The sequence below is a fragment of the Marmota monax genome, unplaced genomic scaffold (assembly GCF_021218885.2).
Source record: "Marmota monax isolate L192 unplaced genomic scaffold, Marmota_monax_Labrador192_F-V1.1 WCK01_AAM20220418_F8-fsc00122, whole genome shotgun sequence".
In the NCBI taxonomy this organism is placed as follows: domain Eukaryota; kingdom Metazoa; phylum Chordata; class Mammalia; order Rodentia; family Sciuridae; genus Marmota; species Marmota monax.
Window position 1 is genome coordinate 5,508,015 of NW_026695223.1, and position 23,945 is coordinate 5,531,959.

At 38.2% G+C, this 23,945-nt stretch overlaps 1 protein-coding gene across 6 annotated transcripts in view; it reads left to right on the forward strand.

Annotated features, from left to right (window-relative positions):
- Positions 1-23,945, forward strand: part of Agk (acylglycerol kinase) — a 75,176-nt gene that overhangs the window by 45,438 nt on the left and 5,793 nt on the right. For all 6 annotated transcript variants that reach the window (XM_046434190.2, XM_046434189.2, XM_046434188.2 and 3 more), the window contains 4 exons: positions 9,006-9,085; positions 12,583-12,640; positions 17,501-17,648; positions 18,528-18,625. In XM_046434190.2, the coding sequence (XP_046290146.1) occupies positions 9,006-9,085; positions 12,583-12,640; positions 17,501-17,648; positions 18,528-18,625 (384 nt within the window). The remainder of the gene's footprint in view (positions 1-9,005; positions 9,086-12,582; positions 12,641-17,500; positions 17,649-18,527; positions 18,626-23,945) is intronic.

Consider the following 23,945-nt stretch of genomic DNA (forward strand, 5'->3'; position numbering starts at 1 on the left):
ATGCTTTGTTGGAGTTGAAACCTTGCTCCTGTCCCATCTTTACTTTGGAGCAATCTGTCATTATTTGGAACTCAGGTTACTTGGTTGTCTTGCAATCTTACCTTTCATATGGACTTAGAAAAGTTGTGATTTTTATAGTTTTTCTTTTTCTCATTTTTCAGGTAGGAATAATGTTTTTTATAGCTTCTATACATCCTAGGTGGGAACAGAACATCCTATTTTTATATCGCATTGTTTAACATTTTCTGGTTCATCTGTAGAGAAACTCAGGAATTGTTTTAGAAATGTGTTTGCTGGCTATGCCCTCTGAAAGGGATTAGAAGCAATGGACACCCCACAGAAGTGAACATACCTGGCATTCAGATTTTCTTCTCTAAATACCATTCCCTAACAAAAATAATCAAGATTCTGTGATGGGATGGTTTTTAGAAGCAGAGCAGAAAGGCAAGGGAGTACTCAAAAATTGATGGGGACATCACAGAAAGATAAGAACCAGCCTGGTGGTGTCATACTCACTGATTTGGGGACATTTTGAATATCAAAAAAAAACAGTAACACTGATGGATTATAATACCGTAAATAAAAATGAAGAATCCATGAGTGTCCAGTGATATCACAGAATTGCCAGCTTGTAAATGTAAACAGAATGATAGAATAAGAACATTAGTATTTTCCGTCACCATATGGCTAATTGATTTCAAGTTGAGACCATCCATGGATACTAAAAGTATTAGATAAAAAGCTGTTGGGAAACAAATATCCAAATAGTCTCAAATTATTAATAATTAAAAAGAAAAAAATACATTTTTAGAGTGGAAAAAACTAGCATATACCACTTCATCCAAGTAATCAAACTGAATACCACCAATAATGGAGCATACTGACATTATCTGACTTCTGATGTGATATACTGAGAAACATGCACCAGCACTTATGCAGTTTCCTGACCAAAGTGATAAACTCATCTGAATCTAATTGAATCTCATCACAAGAAAAGTATCAGACAAATACAAATTTTGGACTGGCCTCTTCCAAAAATGTCAATGTCATGAAATCCAAAAGAAGGTAGTCTCTTCAAGATTAAGGGAAACTAAAGAAGTAAAACTAAATCCAGTATAAGATCCTAGATCAGAAAAATGAAAATCAGTGGCAATCCTGATAGACATTATTAGAACAATTAGAGAGATATTTTAATATGAAGTCTATATTAGATATTATATATCAGTGTTAGATTTCTAGAAAGTGACATTGGTGCAATGTTATGTCTGTGTATATCTTTGTTCTTAGGAGAGGCATGCTGAAATATTTGTGAATTTCTTAACTTATTTGCAAATTAAGTAATACTATGGAACATACACATAGAGAGATAAGGCTAATATAGTGGAGAGACATGGGTAATGATGAATTTAGGTGAGAGGTATAAATGGTATTCATTGTACTACTTAGATTTTTTGGTTGACATTTTTCCAAAATAAAATGTTTTGGGAAAAATGTTCAATACCCATTTCTGATTCTTGATCAGGATTCTCTCTTTAAAAATAATTTAATTCCTAGAAAACATATATTCTTACTTGGATAGTAGTTAAGTTACTGTTCTTTCTTCATCTAATTTGTTTTCCCCTAGTCAAAATTCATGGGCTGGAGTTGTGGCTCAGTTGTAGAGTGCTTGCCTAGCATGTGTGAGGCACTGGGTTCAATTCTTAGCACCACATTTAAACAAATGAATAAAATAAAGATCCATCAACAACTTAAAAAAAAAAAAGGACAAATTCCTAAGAAGGCAAATCTGTGCTATTAAATCATCCTATAAATTGTAAGTTTCTTGTACTCTTTACTCAGATTTGGCCTTAAAATATACCAACGTCTGCCAGGCATGGTGGAACAATCCTGTAATCCCAGTGGCTGGGGAGGCTGAGGCAGTACAATCATAGTTCAAAGCGAGCCTCGCAATATAGTGAGGCCCTAAGCAAATTAGTGAGATCCTGTCTCAAAATAAAAATAAAAAGGACTTGAGATGTGGCTAAATGGTTAAGCACCCCTGAGTTCAATCCTTGGTACCAGGGGGGAAAAAAAATTACCAGCTACTTTCAGAATGAACATTTTTATATTTCATATGCTTCTTGATATTTGCTAAAGGGTCATAATTTCAAACTTCAAGCCCTAAAAGTCTCTATTAGTAACACTGATTGAGCATCCCAAATCTGGAAAGCTCCAAATTTCAGATTTGTCTGAATCAAAAATTCAGTCAGATTTGATTCTGATTCAGATTTAAATCTGAAATTTAGAACTTTCCAGATTCAGGATGCTCAACTGGTGATCTTTGTGAAAATATTCCCAAATCCTAAAAACTCCAAAATTGGAAATGTTTCTGATCCAAAACATTTCAGATAAGAGGTCACCCTGGGTAGAGTTTGCAGTGTGCATTTATAACTGGTAAACATGAGCTTTTAAGATTTGCCTTGTATTTTCCTTTCTTCATGCAGAGATAGCCCAGGCTCTAGCATGACCTCATTGGTCATAAGAGAAGTGATTTAAATATTGTAGTTGATCTTTCAGCATATAATAAAGTTAGGTTGTTCTCACAAAATATAAAACCTTTGCTTAAAGAAATTCTAGCCTAGGTAAAGTACTAGATTGTTATCTAGAAGATAGTATTTTAAAACATTGTTATTGCTAAAAGATTCTCTCTTAATAACAGGATATATCAGGGTAGATTTCTTAATAACTGAGTGATTTACTTTTGGTTATATAAGTGTTAGAAGTGCATTTTATAGTAATTAGAATTTAATTGGAAATTGTTGATGTGCTTTATTTAAATGCCTCATCTCTCTCTCTCTCTTTCCTTCAATGTACTGATTTTGTGAATTGATGAAACCAAGGTCCAAATTACCACAGGTTCCGTATATTGATGATGCAGCCCAGGAAGCAGAAAACTTTTAAGTCAGTTCCTGGAAAACAGCTTCTCCTCTGGTTTCTGAGGAACTCAACTCAGTTTAATTCATTTCCCCTTTTCTCCTTATTTTTGTAAAGAGCTTTCAGATATTGAGAAAAGCATTAAGGCATAGTCTGAAACCATAAGCATTATAGATGAAGCCTGACAACAAATTCTTCTTTTAGAGATCAACTCAAACTCCAATAAACATTTAACTGCAGATTCTCCAAAGATAAAAGCAGCAGTCATTGGAAGTTATAATGATGTCTTGCATTTAGCTTTTTCAATGTTCACCATGTGTTCATATCTCATTTGAACCTCTGACTGAGTCAAGATGTGTATCAGAATCTTCATTTGACAGTCACTGGTTATGTGACTATGTTGGAGACAGAGCTAGACTGTTTTCTGACTCATGGTCTGTTGCTTTTTCTACTTTATCACCTGGCAATATACCATGATTTTTAAAGAGCAGTTTTTTTCCAATATAGACATCTTGAATACTTAACTCTAAAGAAACTACTGGAAAGATTCATGGAATTTTTTCTAGTCTTTTTGATTTTTCAATTTTTAGACCACAGAACCAGATAGGGGAGATGGTGGGGGGCTGGAACATTTCCCTTATCCTCTGTATCCTTCCTGGCTAGTTACTTGGACTCCTTCTTCTTAGACCCGGGCTCTGAGCATTTTCCTAAGATTCTTAGAGGTTCTTCAGGGGTCCCTCCATCTATGTCTTCATCTAGAGTCCCTAAACTTCTTAGGTTAGGCAGGTAAATAATTGATAGGAATTGTTTTCTTTTCACTGTTCCTTAAGCCTATATTCCAATCCTCTCTTTCAACTATTTTCTCCCTCAAATCCCTGCTTTCTCAGGGATTTGCTCTTTCAGGGTGTCTGTGAATTGGGGCAACACATCTCCTTTGCTGTGTGGACCTGGCTGTGTGCTTTTTTTTTTTTTTCTGATCTGTCCATCTCATGATCTGCCTGCCTGCCCAGACCTTCAATGTGCTAAGATATAGTGATACCTTGTCTCTTGGCCTCTTCTCTGTCGTTGTGACCATACTTATGCTTATTTTGACATTGTTCATGTCCAGCACAAGCTCCACAGGGGCTTATCTCCTTTACGGACACCTTCAGATACTTCTGAATCTTGACTTCTCTATGCCCATTCTTGGTTGGGCATCTCTACATCTGTTTGAACATTCCTGGCTGCCCATTTTGTTGGCCAGAATCATCCCACCTCTTGCTAGGACATAGCACCCCATATCAGTGGAAGCTTGAGATTATAAGACTTTTCTGTTGTCCTAACAGAATATTCCTAAGACTCTTCCCCCCAGATGAAGGAGGAGGAAACATGTTGGGGCACCAATCTGCAAGTCTTGAGAACTTGCCTTACCATGTCTTACCTATACCACATACCTTAGAATGGAGTTCCCAAGTCCTCCCAGAGAAGGGTTGACAATTAACAACTCAGGAAAACTGCATGTTATATTTCTCCTTTTAGAAATTTATGATGTACATTACCATACTAAAGACCCTAAAAAGAGCTGCACTACACAGCTTGTTTCAAACCAAATAGGTTTCGTGTTTCCCATTCTGTCTCACCATGGAATCTTGTCATCACCATCATCGTCGTTGGGGACACTTGTTTTTATCTTAGGAATCCCATGGTGAAATGCTGAGGACACAGCAAACACACAGTGTTGTTTCTCTCTCCTGGGCTAGAGTGCTTTCTCCTCTCCTTTTCTTCTTTCTCTCTAGTCCTCTCCCAACCTCTCCTAATCTAGGTCCCTTATTTTAAAAATGTTACTGATAAAATTACAAAGTTGCAGGTAGGAGGAATAAGTTTTGAGATCTAATTAAACAGGGTGGCAAGAATCAATAATAATGTATTATATGTTTCAAACTAAGAACCTTCAAGTGTCTCATCAAAAAAGATAAGTGAGGTGATGGATACGTTAATTAGCTTGATTCAATCATCTTACTTTGTATACATGTATAAAATCATCACATTGTACCCTATTAATGTGTACAACTGGGATTTGTCAATTAAAAATAACGTTAACAGCCAGGTGTGATGGCGCATGCCTATAATCCTAGCAGCTAGGAAGGTGGAGGCAGGATGATCGCAAGTTCAAAACCAGCCTTAGCAACTTAGTGAGGCCATGAGCAGCTTAGTGAGACCCTGCCTCAAAATAAAGAATAAAAAAGGGTAGGATGGGGCTTAGTGATTAAGCATCCCTGGATTCGATCTCCATTACTCCTCTTGCCCAAAATAGAAAGGGCTGGGGATGTGACTCAGTGTTAAGTGCCCCTGTGCTTAATCCCTGGTATCTGTACCCTCCAAAACAAGTCAATAAAAAAAATATATAAATTTGTGTTTTGTTTTAAAATGTGTGTTGTTCTCCCTGACTGTTCTCCTCTTTTGCTCTCCAACACATTATATAGCTGCACATGCTGTGTGCTGTCATAATGTTCTACATATCTGTTATTTGAACTGCCTATAGATGTGCCTTTTGTTTGTATTTGAGTCTAAATAGCCTCTGCTATACTTTGAGCTCCTTCATCCTTGTCACAAGGCCTAGAGTGGGGTGCTCAATAAATATTTATTGGTTAAATGAATGAATGCATCTTTTTTTAAAAAAAATTTATTCTAATTTGTTATGTATGACAGTAAAATGCATTACATTTCATATTACACATATAAAGCACAATTTTTCATATTTCTGGTTGTATACAAAGTATATTCACACCATTCGTGTCTTTATACATGTACTTAGGGTAATGATGTCCATTTCATTCCACCCTCATTTCTACCCCCATGCCCCCTCCCTTCCCCTTTTCCCCTTGACCTATCTAGAGTTTATCTAATCTTATCATGCTTCCCCTCCCAACCCCACTATGAATCAGCCTCCTTATATCACAGAAAACATTTAGCATTTGTTTTTTTGGGATTGGCTAATTTCACTTGGCATTATATTCTCCAACTCCATCCATTTACCTGCAAATGCCATGATTTTATTCTCTTTTTATTGCTGACGAATGCATAAAGATGCATCTTAAGATATTTGAGAATGACTTTGCAGAATTATAGTGAGAAAGGTTTTTGATTCACATAAATGCTTTATAAGGTTAGTCTGTCACTTAATTTTATGATTAACAACAATTTCACATAATTTTTATTTTAAAATAAATTTTATTTACTGGTTTGTGCCACTCATTGTTTCAGGAGGTGAGTCTACAGTGGTGATAACCCTTTATATACTCTTAGTAGATCGCCTGTAGATAAGTTTGAATATCAAGCAAAAGAGAACTCTGTTTTCACAGATAGAAGCCAATGTTCAAGGGTTAAGTGGCATGCCTTATAGCATCTATGAATTATTGAGGATTCTTACTTCAAAATACTTGTGTTAAGTTGCTGTTCTATTTTATAAATCTCCAGTGATCAGTATGCAACATTTCTATGAAATCATATTTTACTCTCCCCTTTTCTACTTCACATGATTGCTTATGCTTTGGTAAAAGCATTACTTATTATATCCAAAAACATTGTCATCCTGACTCTCCATAAACAGGCAGGCAAGAAATCACCTTGACTCTATCTTCAAAAGATATTCAGAATATAGCATTTCATCTTTTTCTACCTCAGCCCTGGGCACCTTCATCTTTTGTCTAGATTATTTCACGGTTCTCTACTGTTCTCCCTCTGTCCTTACCTCTTCGTGATCTTTTTTCAACAGTCAGGATGCAGTGACAAGTTAGGGTACCTCACTCTGCTCAAAGCCCTTTGGTAGGGTCCCATCTTTGAATAAAAGCCAAAGGCCTTCAAGGCCACAGTCTTGTCCCTATCATCTTTCTGGCCTTATCTGTACTGGTTGTGTACTTCAGGTTTGTGCAGATGTCACTGTATGGACAGAAGCTTCCCCCACCTCCTTATATTGATTGGTAATCACTCCTCCTTGGAATATCTGCACTTCTATTTTACTCTCCCCTTTTCTACTGTTTCTAGCCCCTATACTGTTGACATGTGGGAAAAGGTTAGAGAAAGATCTTTTTACTTAGCAGATGGTGTTATAGATCTCTCTTGGTGGCTGAGGCCCTAGTACGAGCTCTCTTGTGGGTTCACATGTGAATTCCTTGGGATGCCTCCTTTGATGTCATTTTCTGATGTTGGAGATCTGTTCTAGCTCCTCCTCTTTCAGCTCCCTCCCTTAACTCCTGGGCATAGTACCTTCCATAGCCTCTCACTTCTGGGGTACTGTGGCCATTGTGCCAGACTCTTAGATGAGGTACTGTCAAAACAACTCAGTCCTGCTGTCGTCTATTGTGTCCACTCAGCACCTGGGAAACCAGTGTGTCCTTTGTCTGTCAGTCAGCGAGTTGCCCCACTCTCACCCATTTTCTATGCCATCTCTGCTTCTAGTTCCCATTTCCTGTGTGTGAGCAGATACAGAGCAGAAAAGCTAGTCTCTTTACTGCACTAGCAGGGATGAGAAGCTGGTGTCTCTTTCTTGTAGCTTCTCCTACTTATGTGTGATTTGCCAAGAAATTCTTTGCTTGATTTTGGTGTAGTGGGAGTGGGACTGACAACAGGGTTGGGAGAGCCCTCCTCTTCTGAGAGAAGAGGTAGCATGCTTTTTCCAAGCCAGCAACTTCCAGTGCTAAGGTCACTCAGGTCATAATCTTTCACATGCTAGTGTAGTGGGGTGATGTATGGGGGACACCCTACTGTTTTGCTTTTGGTGAAAGCATTACTTATTATATCCAAAAACATTGTCATCCTGACTGTGTGGATGATCCCATCCACACAGCAAGGGATCATTATACTGCATAGAGGTATGAATCAGCTGAGAAACATTAACCAGAAATTATAGAAATAAAATAAAAATTAATTTATTAATTGAAAGCGGGGCATGGTGAGACCAGCTCTGATTGAGACAGGATTTGACAACAAAATGGAGTCTGAGCAGCTATTTATGTGGGCAGGTGCACTAGAGGGATTCAGTGGGAAGAAATTCTTCAGGAAAACAGGAGGAAGATGGAAAAAACAAGTTATTTGGGGCTTAGCAGGTTATGCCAAACTCCTTTATCTCTGGGCAGGCTGGGATTTAGAAATCAAGGCTTTTAGAACTAGTGAGTTCTATGGCAAATACAGAACTTTCCCCCATCAATAGTAATTGTTTTGCAGATGTGCATCCTCCCGGCACCCTTGTATCATGGGGTTCCCCAAAGCAATGTTTCATTGTCTAGGGTTTCACATAGTCAAAGCAATGATTTATCAACCACCTATGACATAACTGGTTCTACTGCCTTTTAGCAAACTCTCTGTTGTGTCTGGCATTTGTCAGCTCTCTTTAGAATTGAGGGTGACTGTTAGTTTTCAGCTCTTGGGATTTAGCTATGATTTTGAATACATAAATAAATAATTCTATCCAGAATCTTGGTGTATATATATTATATATACTTTAAGGAAGGTTCATTTTGAAGTATTAAATTCTTAGGGTTATTGTTTGTTGGATGATTTGTCTCATTATTGCTTAATACACCAATTTGTTAGAAACTTAATAATTTTAATATGTGAGATTTGGCTATACAATATTAAATCTGAATCACTTTTTACTCTGACTTGACATATATTTGTGTTTTCCAGTATTCAGGTGATATATCCTAGAACATCAGAATTATATCTTAAGAGTTCTTGGTCCTTTAAAGAGAATGCAGGCTTAAGTTACCTTTACCTTGGACAAGTTTTTGAGGGAGAAGGAATTCTGGCTGACCTGATTAGTGACTTGCTCAAGAACTAGCATAGTTCCTTAATTTACAATCTGGGAGTATGATAATATGTTTCCTTGATGACAGATTCATGAGACCTAATATATAAAAATTACTTTCACTTTACAGTATGGATTATTCAAGTTCTCTTTCCCTATGCTAAGAGGGTTAATTTCTTTAATGTTTGAACATACTTTTTAGAATCTGGGTTGTTGGACAGCATGAACACTTGCTGGGTCCTTACACATAGAGAGTTCTGAGCTATTGTATTTGTGAAACTAAATGAAGTGTATATTTAATTTCCAGGGTGAAAAGGAACAACCTGTGTTTGCAATGACTGGCCTACGATGGGGATCCTTCAGAGATGCTGGCGTCAAAGTTAGCAAGTAAAGGATTGTTACATTGATAGTTTTTAAAAAATCTTTTTCTGTCCTTGCCTTTGAGGTATTAATATACAGTGGTCTGGGAATAAATCAGGTGGGCCTGGAGGTTGGACTGGGTATGATTAATGAGGTAGGAACACTGAGGCAGAGGTTTGCATCCTGTTTGCTCAATAGTAGCTTGTTGGGAGCTGAAGAGCAGAGTGCTCCATCTCTAATTTTAGTCACAGTATTTGAGTGGACATTTAGGCTCAAGCTAGAAGGAAGGGAAGCTGAATGCCTGCCATACAGCAGCATGTTCAGCTGGGTTCTGAGCTGAAGGCATTGCATGGCCTCAGCTTAATGGAGCTTTTACAGTCCTGGTTGGGGTACCTTTCCTGAGAGGTGTTTTTTGTTTGTTTTTTGAAGGCCTCACAGATTAAGAGACCACTGGCTACCTCTCTTAGAGAAGGGTGAAAGGTGGACACCTGATTGTGATGTGATGTGGGTGAACAGGCTGTAGAGTTGCTGATTAGAGGGCCATTGCTGGCTTTCATTGCAATAGACTTATTTTTGGAGAATCCATTGTATGAAATGAAACTCTTGGCTGGAAAAGAGTGCATGTTGTGTTCCATTTGATGAGGCGAGATTGAGGAGGCTAGGGCTTCCACCGTAGGACTGAGGGAGGTGCCTTGTGAGGTGCACCTCATTCCTGGCAGATGGTGTTTTTGTCTTTCTTTTTCTTAAGGCCCATAACTTCAGATTTCAGTGTAGTTTAGCTGATTGTGGTTGATCTCATACATAGCTCTCACATCAAGAAACCCTTCTTGGGGCTGGGGTCATAGCTCAGTGGTAGAGCACTTGCCTAACATGTGTGAGATGCTGGGTTTGATTCTCAGCACTGCATGTAAAAAAATAAATAAAATAAAGGTCCATTGACAACTTAAAAAAAAGAAACTCTTCCTGTACTTGGCAGGCAAGTCTGCCACACTTTCTTTACAGAAATTTCTCTCACTTGTTTCACTTTATTATTCTTGCTAGTGAAATTTCTGACTGTGAAATGTCAAAAGACAGATATTACTGTTATATTGCACACTGCAGTCTTAAATATTTCACATCTTCTTATTTGCAAATATACCATGATTATGTTGATGCCACAAATTACCTTGTGTTTGATCTGCAGTCTCATATTCCCACAGCTCACCAAGAAGAATTGCTTAGCTCTCCCTAAAACAGGCTGGTGAGAACAAATTGCTTTCCAAAATGTGTTGATCAACAATTAGATACAAGCACAGGTCAGGCCTCTTAGGAATATCTCACATACTTGTCCTGTATTTTGACAAGTTTCCAAACAGTGAATTTTAAAATTTGGGGGTGGTTATATTATACCATGGCTAGGACTGGCCACTGAGTTGCTTTTTGTGTGAAAGGAAAAACAGAAGGGATACAAGAAATCACTCCCTAGCTGGCCATAGGAAGACTACAAGCCTGGTATTAAAATTTACTATTGGTAGACGTGAGGGAACTGCTGACAATTTAGAAATAAACTGCCTGAGTCAGGATGTTTTCTACTTGGCTAACTGGGAAAAAAATCAAAGTATAAAGTAAGCTAGAAAAAAAAAAATCAGATGACCAAGGCCCTTGTTAGTAGCCTCACAGTGTTAACCTAAATAATGATTTAGAGTGCTCCACATTGCCTGTTGGAGCCAGTCTGTACACATTCTGCTATTCCAGGCTCTGCTTACTGTGTCATTGGCCTGTAGTTATGTATTTATATATCTTTATTTTTAAGCTTTCCTTCTTTTTCTGTTACTGTCACTATTTTCCATATCTTTGCACCTCCTCTTGCCTAAAATGACTTCCTTCCCTCTTTTGTGTACCTAAACCCAACTCAGGCCCACCTACATTCTAAGCTCTGTGCCCTTACTTTATTCTTGTGCCATTCATTTCACAAGTGTGGCTGTTCCAGTGGTTTTAGGCCTTTAATGATGTTTGTCCTTTCTTGACTCCCCTTACCAATGATAAATAGTGAACAGTTTAAACCATGACCTATATTCATGTATTATTTTCTATTATTTTGGGGTTTATTTTCTCTAATCATGAACTCCCAAAGATGGGAATTTTATACTCTATATTTTTTTGCCTCCATATACATGGTGAGAGCTAAATGAGTATCTATGGATCAGAATCAGTAGGGAGCAATGAAGGTAGGATGGTTGATAACACAGATAAATTTCAAGAAAGGAATCTACTTCCCCCCCCCCACACATTTTTTATCAGTGCATTATAGTTGTACATAGTGATGGGGTTTGTTGTTACATATTTGTACTTGCACTCAAGATGGCAATATAATTTTGGCCAGTATCACTCCCTAGTATTTCCTCCTTCCTCCCAACTCCTGGTCCCTTTCCTTTATTCTACTGATCTCTCTTTGATTTTCATAAGAGGACCCCCACCACTAACACCACCACCTTTCTGTTCCTTTTTCCTCTCTAGTTTCCACATATGTGAGAAAACATATGACCCTGGACATTCTGAGTTGGGCTTATTTCACTTAACATAATGTCTCAAGTTCTTTCCATTTTCCTGAAAATGCCATAATTTCATTTTCTTTATGGCTGAATAAAACTCTAATGTATATACCATATTTTCTTTATCCATTCATCAGTTGATGGATACCCAGGCTAGTTTCATAATTGTGAATTGTGCTGCTATAAACATTGGATATGCATCTAACACTATAGCCTGAGGACTTTAATTCTTTAGAATAAATACCAAGAAGTGGTAAGGCTGGATCATATGTGGCTGGATCATATCATGCCTAGTCTTTTGAAGGAACCTCCATACTGATTTCCATACTGGTTATACTAATTTATAATCCCACCAACAGTTTAAGTGTTCCTTTTTATCTATGTAAGAGGAATCTACTTTCTAATTCCAACTAGGCATCTTCCTTTCTTCAGTAACTTTTATGTGTCTAGCAGTACTCAGTGGGTCCTCTTCACTTTGATTTAACATTTGCCAGTAAAACTGCATAACGCAAGTAATGTGAAAGTATGCTGGTTTACAAATTTTAATTGTTGATGTGTTGGTGTGTGTGAGAGGACATGGGGTACAGGATCCCATTGTGTGTCCTACAACACATAAGGCTGTACAGCATCTGCATCATCTCAGTGTGGCTTCAGCATCCTATCTTTGCGGCTCTTTTGACTGTGTTCTCAACTGCATTCTGTGTTTGAAAATCTGTATTATAATGATACTTTTGAATTTAGGGACTCCAAATTCTGGTTATTTGTCTCTTGTAAATTGCAAACATCTTTCTACTGTCTAATTACATACAGTTGGCCATGGCATTGAAATACAGATTAAAATGTACTATAGTATGCTTATGTTAAGCCACAAAGCCTCCAGTGCAGCAAATCATAATAGCAGTGTCATTCTAACATATCATTTATCATGAGTGCTACCTATCATATTGTTATATCTTTTAATATTCTAATCATATTTATCTTGGTCTTCCTCAGGTACTGGTATCTTGGGCCTCTAAAAATCAAAGCAGCCCACTTTTTCAGCACTCTTCAGGTAAATGCAATTTTTAATGTAAAACCTGCCCTGTGTTACTTTGTCGTTTTTGTGATGTGTGCATTTGAGGGTTGTTTTTTTTTTAATTCCTTGTAACAAATGCATGTGGCATTCTCCAACATTAAAATGGTCCATTTGATGATATACAATTACAGAAAGCATTCTTGTTTTTGTAAGAAACCACTGCTCATCTCAAACTCATTTCTTCCATGACCAAAACCATATTTAATTTCTCTTTGATATTTTATTTCCCTTTGTTATTCACTCACTTTTAACAGACAAACCTTGAACAGAATGACATATATCTCAATTATTTATATGTGTCTCTATTAGTACCTGCCAATGAATTGAAAATTTCTAATGTAATATATCTAACCATACTTATGTATAATGTCAATAGGTTTCAAACTATACTAGCCAAATATGAGTAATGGTTACTGTATTGGACAGTACAGATATAGAACATTTAAAATTTTTTTTATTTTAATATTTCTTTTTTAATTGTCATAGACCTTTATTTTATTTATTTATATGTGCTGCTGAGAATCCAACTCAGGGCCTCACACATGCTAGGCAATTGCTCTACCACTGAGCCACAACCTCAGCCCTAGAACATTTTCATCATCAGAGAAGGTTCTTTTGGATAGTGCTGCTATATATACTATACATTAAAAACTATTAAGGGCTAGGGGTCTGGCTCACTAGTAGAGTGCTTGCCTAGCATGTGTAAAGCCCTGGTTAGATTTCCAGAAGAGAAAAACAAAAAGAAAAACACAGTAAAAATCTTGGCACCGAGAAAATCTCAGCAATTTATATTACCGAAATGCTAATAGAAAAATCATCCTTATCTGTGGACTAAATACTATGATCAGCTTTTATGCTAATCAAAGTAGTATAATCAGTTTGGCTGGCTAATCTGAAAATTGGTAGTGAGAAAATTGGTTCCAATGTTAATATTCAGATTTATCAAGTTTTTTTTTTCCTAATTATAAGAGTAATACTTGTCCATTGCAAAATATTTGGAAAGCATAAATCCCTTAACCTGAAAAAAATTCCTGTTGGGGGCTGGGGATGTGGCTCAAGCGGTAGTGTGCTCGCCTGGCATGCGTGCGGCCCGGGTTCGATCCTCAGCACCACATACAAACAGAGATGTTGTGTCCGCCAAAAACTAAAAAATAAATATTAAAATTAAAAAAAACAATTCCTGTTGGATTTAAAACTTAAATGTTAAAAACTAATATTGCTGAAATACAATAGTGATTTTAAAAATTAACTTGCCTTTCTATACCAGAGGCAGACTGGATTGTAAAGTGCATTATTATCCAAGGGAGTAATCACACTGATGAGCAGTGGGTACATTTAGGAATAAACAGCATGACTGTATGTTGAAAGGGTGGAGTACTGTTTCCACAGTGTATTCAGTAAGCAATTATTGATATAATCCTAGGATACCAAGCCAAACAAGAGGTTTTCTGACTTCAAGAAGAATTTATATGCTTGAGAGAAGTATTACAAGAAAATTTACATTTTGGCGAGTGCTAGGGGAGAAATAGGAAAGGATGAGATGGAAGCAGAGAGGGCAGCTTCCTAAATCTAAGTAAGGGTCAGAAAGCCTTCTCAGTGAAGGTGACACTTATGCTAAATTTTGAACTGTAAGTAGGACTAAAAAAGAGCATTTTGGTTAGAGAGACGGGCCTCGTGAAGTCCTTGTCACAGAGATGGACCATGGTCATTAATTACAGTTTATGCCGTGGGATGTCAGGAGAGGAAGCCAGAGGACAGGTTGGGGCGGGCTTTGATGTGCCATCTGACCTTTATCCTTAAGGCACTGGGGAGTTTTTGAGTCTTAAGCAGAGGCACATCATGAGCAATCTGCATTTTGGAAAAATTGTTTGGCAGCAGTGCAGGCAAGAGATTAGACATGGGTGGCTAAAGGAAGGACATTGGAGAAAAGAGTCTTACAGTAATTCAGTGATAAGGTATAGACTAAGGCAGTAACAATGAATGTGGACAGTGCAGGTCAGATCAGAGAGCTCTTGAGGTTAAAGTTCTCAAAAGTTGGAAGAACATTGGACTGCCAGATTTTTGGTTTAAGGTACTGGAGATTGGTAACTTAGTTTTTCATTAATGTTCATAATACTAGAGTAAGATCAAGTTTGTGAAGAAAGATGAAATTTTTAGTTTTGTTTGTGTGAACTTAACAGAGAAATGGAGATACAGTTGTGAGTTGGGTGGAATTCAGCAGAGTGGTCTGGTCTAAAGAAATCTATTTAGATGTCATATGTGCGTGAGTGGAGTTGAAACTCAGGGTTTGGTGAAGTCACCATTGACAGATGGCCAGGAATAGCCTTGAGGGATTAAACATTTAGAAAGCTGGAAAGGATGACTGGGGAATGCTGAGAAGAAATCTAGGAGAGTTCCAATAGAGAAGCCCGCAGGAGAGGAATTTCTAGAATTGTAAGAAGTAACAGCAAAGAGTCTAGATCAAGATGGGAATGCGTCCTCAGGATTTGGCAGCCGTGGTGACCTCTACGGTGGGGGTAGGGTAGTGGTATATTAAGGAAAGCTAAGGAATGAGCGGGAGGTAAGGAAGTGGACACAGTAAGTATATTCTACCCTTTCAAGAACTTGGCTTGGGGGAAGAAAGAGAAACTTGATTTTGAAGAGGAGTTAAAAAAAATGCAAAAGCTGGAGAGAAGTAAAAAGTAGATCAATGGAGTGTTTTTTTTTTTTAAATTTTTTCCAATTTTGTTTTCTAGTTGTAGATGGACACAATATCTTTATTTATTTATTTATTTTTAAATTTTTGTGTGGTGTGAGGATCGAACCCAGGGCCCCACGTGTTTGAGGCAAGCGCTCTACCACTGAGCACAACCCCAGCTCCTGGAGTCTTTCTTTCTTTCTTTCTTTCTTTCTTTCTTTCTTTCTTTCTTTCTTTCTTTCTTTCTTTCTTTCTCTCTCCCTCCCTCCCTCCCTCCCTCCCCCCCCCCTCTCTCTCTGTCTCTCTCTCTCTCTTTCTTTCATCTTAAAGAGAAATATCCATGTTTTTATACCCAGGGGTAAAAGAAAAGAATAGGAAGAGGTGAAGACAAAGGAGACTGAGAAAGCATGACTACATTGACAAAAATCCAGGAGCAGGTAGAAGAGTGTAGGATCCCTAGTTATCCTGGGGCAAGGAAGCAATGTAGTTTTTACTGAGATGGAAGGTCTGGATGAAATCAAGTTTATAGATAGTTAAGGACATTCTCACAAATGTACCTAATGTTCTCATTGAAACGAGTGATCTGCCAAAAATGAGGTGGGTGGTGATGGTGGCATGGAAGATTTTGAAGATGGAAGAGAGGAGATTTAGGGTTATCAAGTGGCATTGAGGACCTGAGCATATTAGTGCCACCACAAAAATTTGTGGTGGCACTAATATGCTCCTTTAGGAGTGTGTTTGTCTATCAGTGCTCAACAGGAGTATGTTTTTTTCTTTTTAATAGTGCTGAGCCCTGATGTAGGAATACTGAACGGAGCAGCAAGATCCAGAATTGGGGGCTCTCTAGGGCCCATGTTATCAAAGAATAAAGTCACAAGAGGGCCAAAGAGTAATGGGGAAAAAGGTGATTTAAAGTAATAGACTCTTAATTTGACACTGAGAGAACATGTAGAGATCAGGAACAGGAATTAACAATGTGATTGAAAACTTTGTGATTAGGATCTCAGAGACCAAAAAATAAGACCCTTCTTTTCTTCTTCTAAATGTGAACCAAGTTATGAAAATATGCAGAAGCGGGCAGATAGAGATGAAAATATCCGCAGGATATAGGTCACAGTCTGATTTCCTAACACTTCTGATTGTATTTGTCCAGCTGAAATAGCCAGCCCCTCCTGGACAGAGACCACCTGGGTAGGCTTACTGTTTGCATGAAGAGGCGAATGTGTCTCAAGGACAGCCAGTGTCAGGGAGGGAGGAGGCAGGGGTGGTCCCACATGTCAAGAACTGGGGAAGAATAAGCAAGCAGTGGAGTAAAAGGAATCCAAGATTGTTAATGTTTCCTAATTTGCCCTTTTGAAACCAGAGGACAGGGAGGTGATTCCCTCTAACAGACATACTGGGAACAACAACCAGAAGACTCCAGAATGTGTTTACAGAGTGGGCCATCAGGATTTTAGATGTCCAAGATGGAATAGTTCTGAGTAACTGTCAGGGATAGGATGAGCTATGGAAATGGTGGCAGTGGTGAATCAGAGGGTTGAGAAGCTAAGGTGTGGTTTTAATTATTCCTGTGGGCATCAATGCAGTTCAGGATGATGCTGATGTGGGGTGCCAGGGAGTAGACGAGTGTGCCCTAGGTGAGCACAATGGGCTTTGAAGCAGAAATGAGAGACCTGGGCTGGGTTTAGAGTGTGAGACTGGGATAAACCGTTCTGGCCTCTTTGTGAAGTATGATTCCAGATGTGAAGTAGGTATTTGATGCAGTTGGATTTTTATCAGTCTCATTTTTGTGTCACCAATTGTAAACCAAAGATAAGTTTATTATGAGATGACTACTCTGTGCTCACTCACACTGATTTTTTGGGGGGTGGGGGTGGGGGTGGCAGTTGGGCAATTGTGAACAGTGGCTGGCAGTCCATTTTGGTCTCCTCCCTGCTGTATGTTAAGGAGAGCAATGAAGGCAGCAGTCACTGAGTTCATGGTTCTCAAGAGAGCTTGAAGAGGAAAGGAAAGCTTGAGGATTCCACATACCAAATGAATGAGAACTCCATCTGAGAGAGATCATTACTTTCTACCAGGAATAGCAGAACACTAACCTTACTTCCAGAGTTAGTAACTGTGCATGCATGACCAAAGTTTTTTTCTCTCCACATTAATAGGAATGGCCTCAGACTCATGAAGCCTCCATCTCCTACATGGGACCTACAGAGAGACCTCCCAGTGAACCAGAAGAGATCCCTCCCCGGCCTTCTCTGTACAGGAGAATATTACGCAGACTTGCCTCATACTGGGCACAACCGCAGGATGGTGAGCAACGTGGAACTGCACAGGAAAGCCCTGCTCACTTAGGAGTGTCCTTAAGCAGTCCCCCCACAACCAGTTTCAGAGACATAACTAGGACAAGAGCAGTCTCTCTAGGATCATTGAACTCACCAGTCAGGGTGCCACCAGAGAAGAGCCCAAACAATGCCCCGTGAATGGGCATAGTAGTCTCTACCCTCTTTCTGTCATTAGCATTTATGGTATTAGTATCACGTAGGGGTGCTGTCTCTGTTTAGTAAAGAATTGAAGAACAGGACACAGAGATTACAAGCAAGCAGGTTTACTGCAAAACAACAGAAACAGATTTCTCTGAAGAGAAGGGGCCGCAAAGCTGAGAATCCAGTAGGGGAGTTTGGGCTTCTTCTTTTTATGGTCTCTGGAATTTCCTCCTTTCCTTTTTTCCTCCCCTGTCCACACTCTCCTTCTGTTATTTATTTATGCGCCCTCTGCCCATGCATCTGTTTTAGTTTTTCTATTGGATTCCCTGCTTAGTAGCATGAGTACAGAAGTGTCTGTCTGCCTGGGTCCCTCACTGGTGTCCACAAGTGCCTTCATCATCCAGGAAGTTGACCTCATCAGAATGCCCTCTCCATGCTCCTTTGTTTAGCCCTGCCCCTGACTTCCTCCTCCCTGGCCGTCTTGCCCTGGCTGCCTAGGTCCTACATCTCCGTCAGTATTGTGGCTGCTTTCAGTATGGGTGTTTCAGGCATTTTTCCTGTCTGTGTAAGAAGAGTGAAGTAAATAAGGCTAAAGTGGATGTGCTGGCAGAAGGTCTTGGGAAGCTGAGTTGAGCCACTGGTAGCTAGTCAGTGGTGGGGACTGAAATTTCAGTGGAAGAAGCTAACCTGGGTTGGATTCCCACAGCCCTCTCGCAAGAGGTGAGCCCAGAGATCTGGAAAGACTTACAGCTGTCCACCATTGAGCTGTCCATCACAACCCGGAATGGCCAGCTTGACCTGACAGTAAGTGTGTTTGTTTATTAGAAAAGCATTTGGTATCTAGGAAGAGTACATGCTTTTCTTGCATTAATCCAGTCTTTTTGTTTTTACCCTGTGGGTGTAGAGAGGAAAGGATCAGGAAAAAGATGATGTGGTGTGCCTTTAAGGAAGAATAGCAATGAGAAGCAGCAGCTGAGCACATTTGTGGCATAGACGCTTAAGGGCCTCTGAGCAGGTGTTCTGGTCATTCTTAGTCAGCCTTCAGAGGGCTTAGGACAAATGGCCTTTACAAATAAAATGCTAAAAAGATAGCTATTCTCATTTGCCACTGGAATAAAAAATTGTGGAACTTTTACTTGGGTAAGTATCCATTATTTTTGTAACTATATTAAATATGTGGATTCAGATACCCAGGAGAAACACACACTCTCTCTCTCTCTCTCTCTCTCTCTCTCTCACACACACACACACACACACACACACACACACATACACACACACACAGTTATATCTCCATCTATGATTATTTGGGTCCAATCTATAACATATACTATCCAATGTAATAGCCATTAGACTCATGCGACTATTTAAATTAATTAGAATTAAATTTAAAAACTCAGTTCTCAGTCACACTAGGTATACATTTCAAGTGCTCAAAAGCCATATGTGGCTAGTAGCTACTATATTAGAAAGAACAGATATAAAACATTTCCATCAGTGCAGAAAATTTGATGGATAGTAGTGCTATAGACAATGCACTAAAAAGAAATATATTAAAATAAAGCTTGGTTTGGCAAACTGGTCTTCTAACTGTTTACAAATAGCCCATAAGTGAAGAATTGATTACCTAGCTTATGTGGTGGCAAGAAAGGGGGGGGGGGCGGAAAAAAGTATTTTGTGGCACATGAAAAGTGTATAAAATTCATATTTCAGTGTCCATACATAAAGTCTGATTGGAACACAGCCATGTTCATTCATATACATATTGTCTATGGTTACCCTCCTGCTGTAGTGGCAAGAATGACAGAGACTATGGTCCCAAAGCCTAAACCATTTACCATCTAGGCATTTTTAGAAAAAGTTCATTGGCTGTGGTATGGAGAAACTATAGTAATTTATATTAGTGAGAATGACAATAGAAAAGTCATTCCAAACTGTGGACATTCAGCTTTTATGCAAATTGAAGGAGTCTATTCATTTTTGTCCTGATCAGTCAGAAAATGGTGCATAGAATTGGAATGCAGTGAGAAATTTGATTCCAATGTTAATATTCAGATTACTGAGTTATTTTCTAATCATAAAAGTGATGCGTATTCATTGCAAAATTATGGGCAAACAGGTCCCTTCATCTAAAATCATTCCAGTTGAATTAGAGAATTAAATTTAAAATAAAATTACTGAAGTACTAGAGTAGAATCTTAAGTGATTATAGTATAAATTTGGGGATAACAAGGTCTTTCTAAGACCACACTCAGGGCAAAAATTCATATTCACACATTTGTCTACTTATCTAAAAAAGAAACTATAAACAAATTTTTAGTCACAAATTGGGGAAAATATTAGGATGTGATAGACCGGGAGTTAATATCTTCCTTTATCAAAGATTCCTAGAATATATAAATAAGAAATGGACAAAGGACTAATATTAAAAAATGGACAGTTAAAGATAGAAAATTCACAAAAGATACATATGAAAAAATAGCATCTATTTGCTGAGCATTTACTACATGTTTTGTACACTTCTAAGAATTTTACATTTATTATCTTATATAATCCTCTTAACTTTATTATCAAAATTTTTCATCTACTTTTTAAAGATAAAGGAACAAAAGTGCTAATGTCAATAATGCAAATTAAAATAGTAACTATTGAATTACCATAGATTACAAAGCTCAGTGTCAGTATGGGTTGGGAAATGAGTGGTCTCATATATTCTTCGTGGGACTATAAATTGTGACACCCTGTCTCAGGTAGTATATATATGAAGTGTTTAAAACATATGCATACCCTTGCCTTTTAAGTGTAGAAATTTATCTTACAGAAACGATCAGATAAATACATAATGTAGTCAGTCCTTGCTTTTTTACATAATGGAATTCTAGACACATTGGTGGAAGTGAATAAATGAAGGTTAAAAAAGTCTGTTCCAGAGGAATTTTACAAAGAAATATAAAATTTCTGCTACGCATTTCCTTTATAATCAGGGTATGGCAATATGTATTTTCAGTACTTTGTTTGAGTTCTTTTACCATTGTTCTTTTCTCTGATGATGGAATACCAATGAATGGGTTCAGTGAGCGTGTGATTGCAATGCAAGATTAGCCACATTCAGAATGCTGAGTGCTGTTCATCTGTGTGCCAATTATAAAAGTATATGATACTGTGCTTCTTATCACTAGTAGCAGCACATTCACTTTTTTCTTCTTTCTACCCCTCTTTGTAAAAAATAAAAGAAAATGCAATAAAATATTCAAAGACAATGTAGCTACCATGTAATGGCTCAAAATGTTTACTTATTAAAAAGAGTATATTCAGAATATGAAAGAAGCTTTAGTAGTATGGAACATGTGAAAGTCAGCTTTTTGTATAATGTCTATTTATAATAGCAAAATATATGAAACAAACTAATGGACTAATTAATTTTATATTTACTCAAAATTATATATATACATTTATATGTAATCTTCTATATTTATCGACATGGCAAGGTGCTCATCATCGATTTTTAAAAGAAAAATAGGTTAAAAAGATTTGCATCAAATGGTTCCATTTTTGTTGAAAAAGGAAATACTTTAACCCGTAATTGTTTTGTGAATGATGAAGGTAAGGTTCCAATTTTGTTCTTCCAAATAGCCAATTGTCCCAGCATCATTTGCTGAAACATTCACTTTCCCTCCATTGATCTTCACTAATGTACTGCTGTACATCACGGATCTATGTACGTGTAAATATTTCTAGTTCCCCAGCCTGTTCCTCTAATTTTCTATATTTGTACTCTGCTTCTCTTATTATAGTTTTATAATGAGTTCCTCTGTTTTTCTTCCTTTTAAAAGAGAGTCTCTTGACTATTCTTGGTTCTTTTGACATTTATAAATATTTTAGAATGGTTATTTTATTAAATTCTACATTGAATCTTTATAATATTGGTCCAAGTTACATTGTACCCATAGATCAACTTGAGAAATGACATTTCTATAGTATTGATTGGTCCACCATCTGAATGTGGTACATATCTTCATTTATTTAAATCTTCAATATCTCTCAATGACATTTTATAGTTTTCTCAATAGCACTGTCTTTTGCTACATCTATTTCTAGTTGTCTTCATTTTTGATGCTGTTATAAATAATATTTTAAAATTTCATTTTCTGAATATCTGACTTAATAGATGAACAAAATTGAATTTGTGTTGATGTTGAATCAGTAAGCTAATAAATTCTTAGTAATTATTTGCCTATGGATACCTTCAGATATCCTTTAGATTCTGTATAACTGCAAATAATTCAAGTTTTCAAACACTTATCCTTACAGCCTTATCTTACCTTACCGTACAGGCTATGACTTCAATAGTGTTGAACAGAAGTAGTGATACAGGAGTTGTTGTCCTTTTCTTGATTTCCAGAAAGACTTCATTGCTTTTTTTTTCTTCTTCTTTTTAAGAGACCTTTTTATCAGATGTAAGAATTTTTTCTTCTAATACCAGTTTTCTAAGAGTTTTTTTTAAAATATCTCACTCAATTTTACCAAGTACCTTTCCAGCATCTATTGAGTTGATAAACTTTTCTCATTTACTCTGCCAATATAATAGATTGATTTCTCAATGTCACTGCGACTTTTGATCAAGACAGAACAATAAACAACTGCTGTACCTCTGCACTTTAAACATGATGCAAGAACTGTGAAACAGCTGTTGACAAACACTGGTGTGAAATCGGCAGTCTGGGACAGTGATCCCAGAGAGAAGGAAATCAAACAAGGAGAGCCCTGTGCTTGCCCAGCTCACTGCTGGAGAGAGGCCACTGGGAGGGGACAGGGGACCCAAACAGAGCCCAGTCCTGTGGTTTCCTCAATGAGGGATTGTTGAGAATTTAGAGAGATTAGGGCAACTAGAATTGCAGGCCAGAGTACATGAATGCTGCGCCGGAAGTGAGCACAGGTCTGTTTCCTGTGGAGTCTTCAGCTGAGCTTATAGCTGTATGCATGTGAGAAGCCACCTGGAAGCAGTAAGAGCTACCACCAAGGAACAGGCTCCATCTCAGGAGACTCAGTCAAATCCCAGGGCCAGGAATAGTTTGTGTTCCCACCAGCAGGGTGAAAGTCCTTTTCAAACCTTGGGTATTGAGTACCATCCTCAGAAGGTATTGCCTCCACAGTGGCACAAAATTAGGTGCCCCTGCTCCCTCCTAAAAAAGCTTAAGGGCTGGCCTCCAGGAAGTCACAATTTCCAAGTAGTGTAACAGTGCCTCCAGAAAAAGTTTGAGAAGTTGGCAAAGGACTGTCCTCAGGCTCAACTGACTTTAAATAGTCTTTATTTAGTTGTCTTTAAATAGTTGGAAAAAACCAATAGTATTTTGTTACATGTGAAAATTACATGAAATTCAAATTTAAGTGTCTTTAAGTAAAATCACATTGGAACCCAGGCACACTAATGATTAAGTGCTGTCTGGCTGCTTGCATGCCACCATGGCAGAGCTGGGTAGCCAGCATAAAGATCTCATGTCTGCAAGCCTGAAACGATTATTCTGTGGCTCTTAACAGAAATCATTTGCTGGCCTCTGTTCTAACTGGAACATGACTCTGCTTTCCCCAGAGCACTTTTAAGTAGTGGCTGTTTTCCTTCCCCTTGCCCCGTACATCAGGCCTGGTGACAAGCTACTTGTCCTCCTTTCTACTCCTCATTGCTTCAGACCAGTCTTGCTCCTTCCCTCTGACAACCTCCCCAACGCAATGTCCTATCAGACAATATGGTTTTCCCCAGCATCTACTGAACCCTAGCCATTCCTATTCATTTCCCTCTGATGTTATTTCCTGGCTCACTGTCTGCCTCTGCCAAAATGATCCCAGTCTTAATTCTCAACACAGCAGGCAGAGTAACCCTATTAAAACAAAGCCAGAGCATTTCTCGCCTGAGAACCCTCTAGTGGCTCTTCATTTCACTCAGCATAAAAGCCACATTCCTATGGTAGTCTGCAAGGCCCTACTGATCAAGTCCCCACTTCCCTTTCCATCTCCTTCTGTTGTCCTTGCCCCTCTGCTCCAGTGACACTGGCTTGCTTGCTCTTCTTTGCACAGGTCAGGCATGCTCCCACCTCAAGGCCTCAACCTGGGCAGTTTCCTTAGGGTG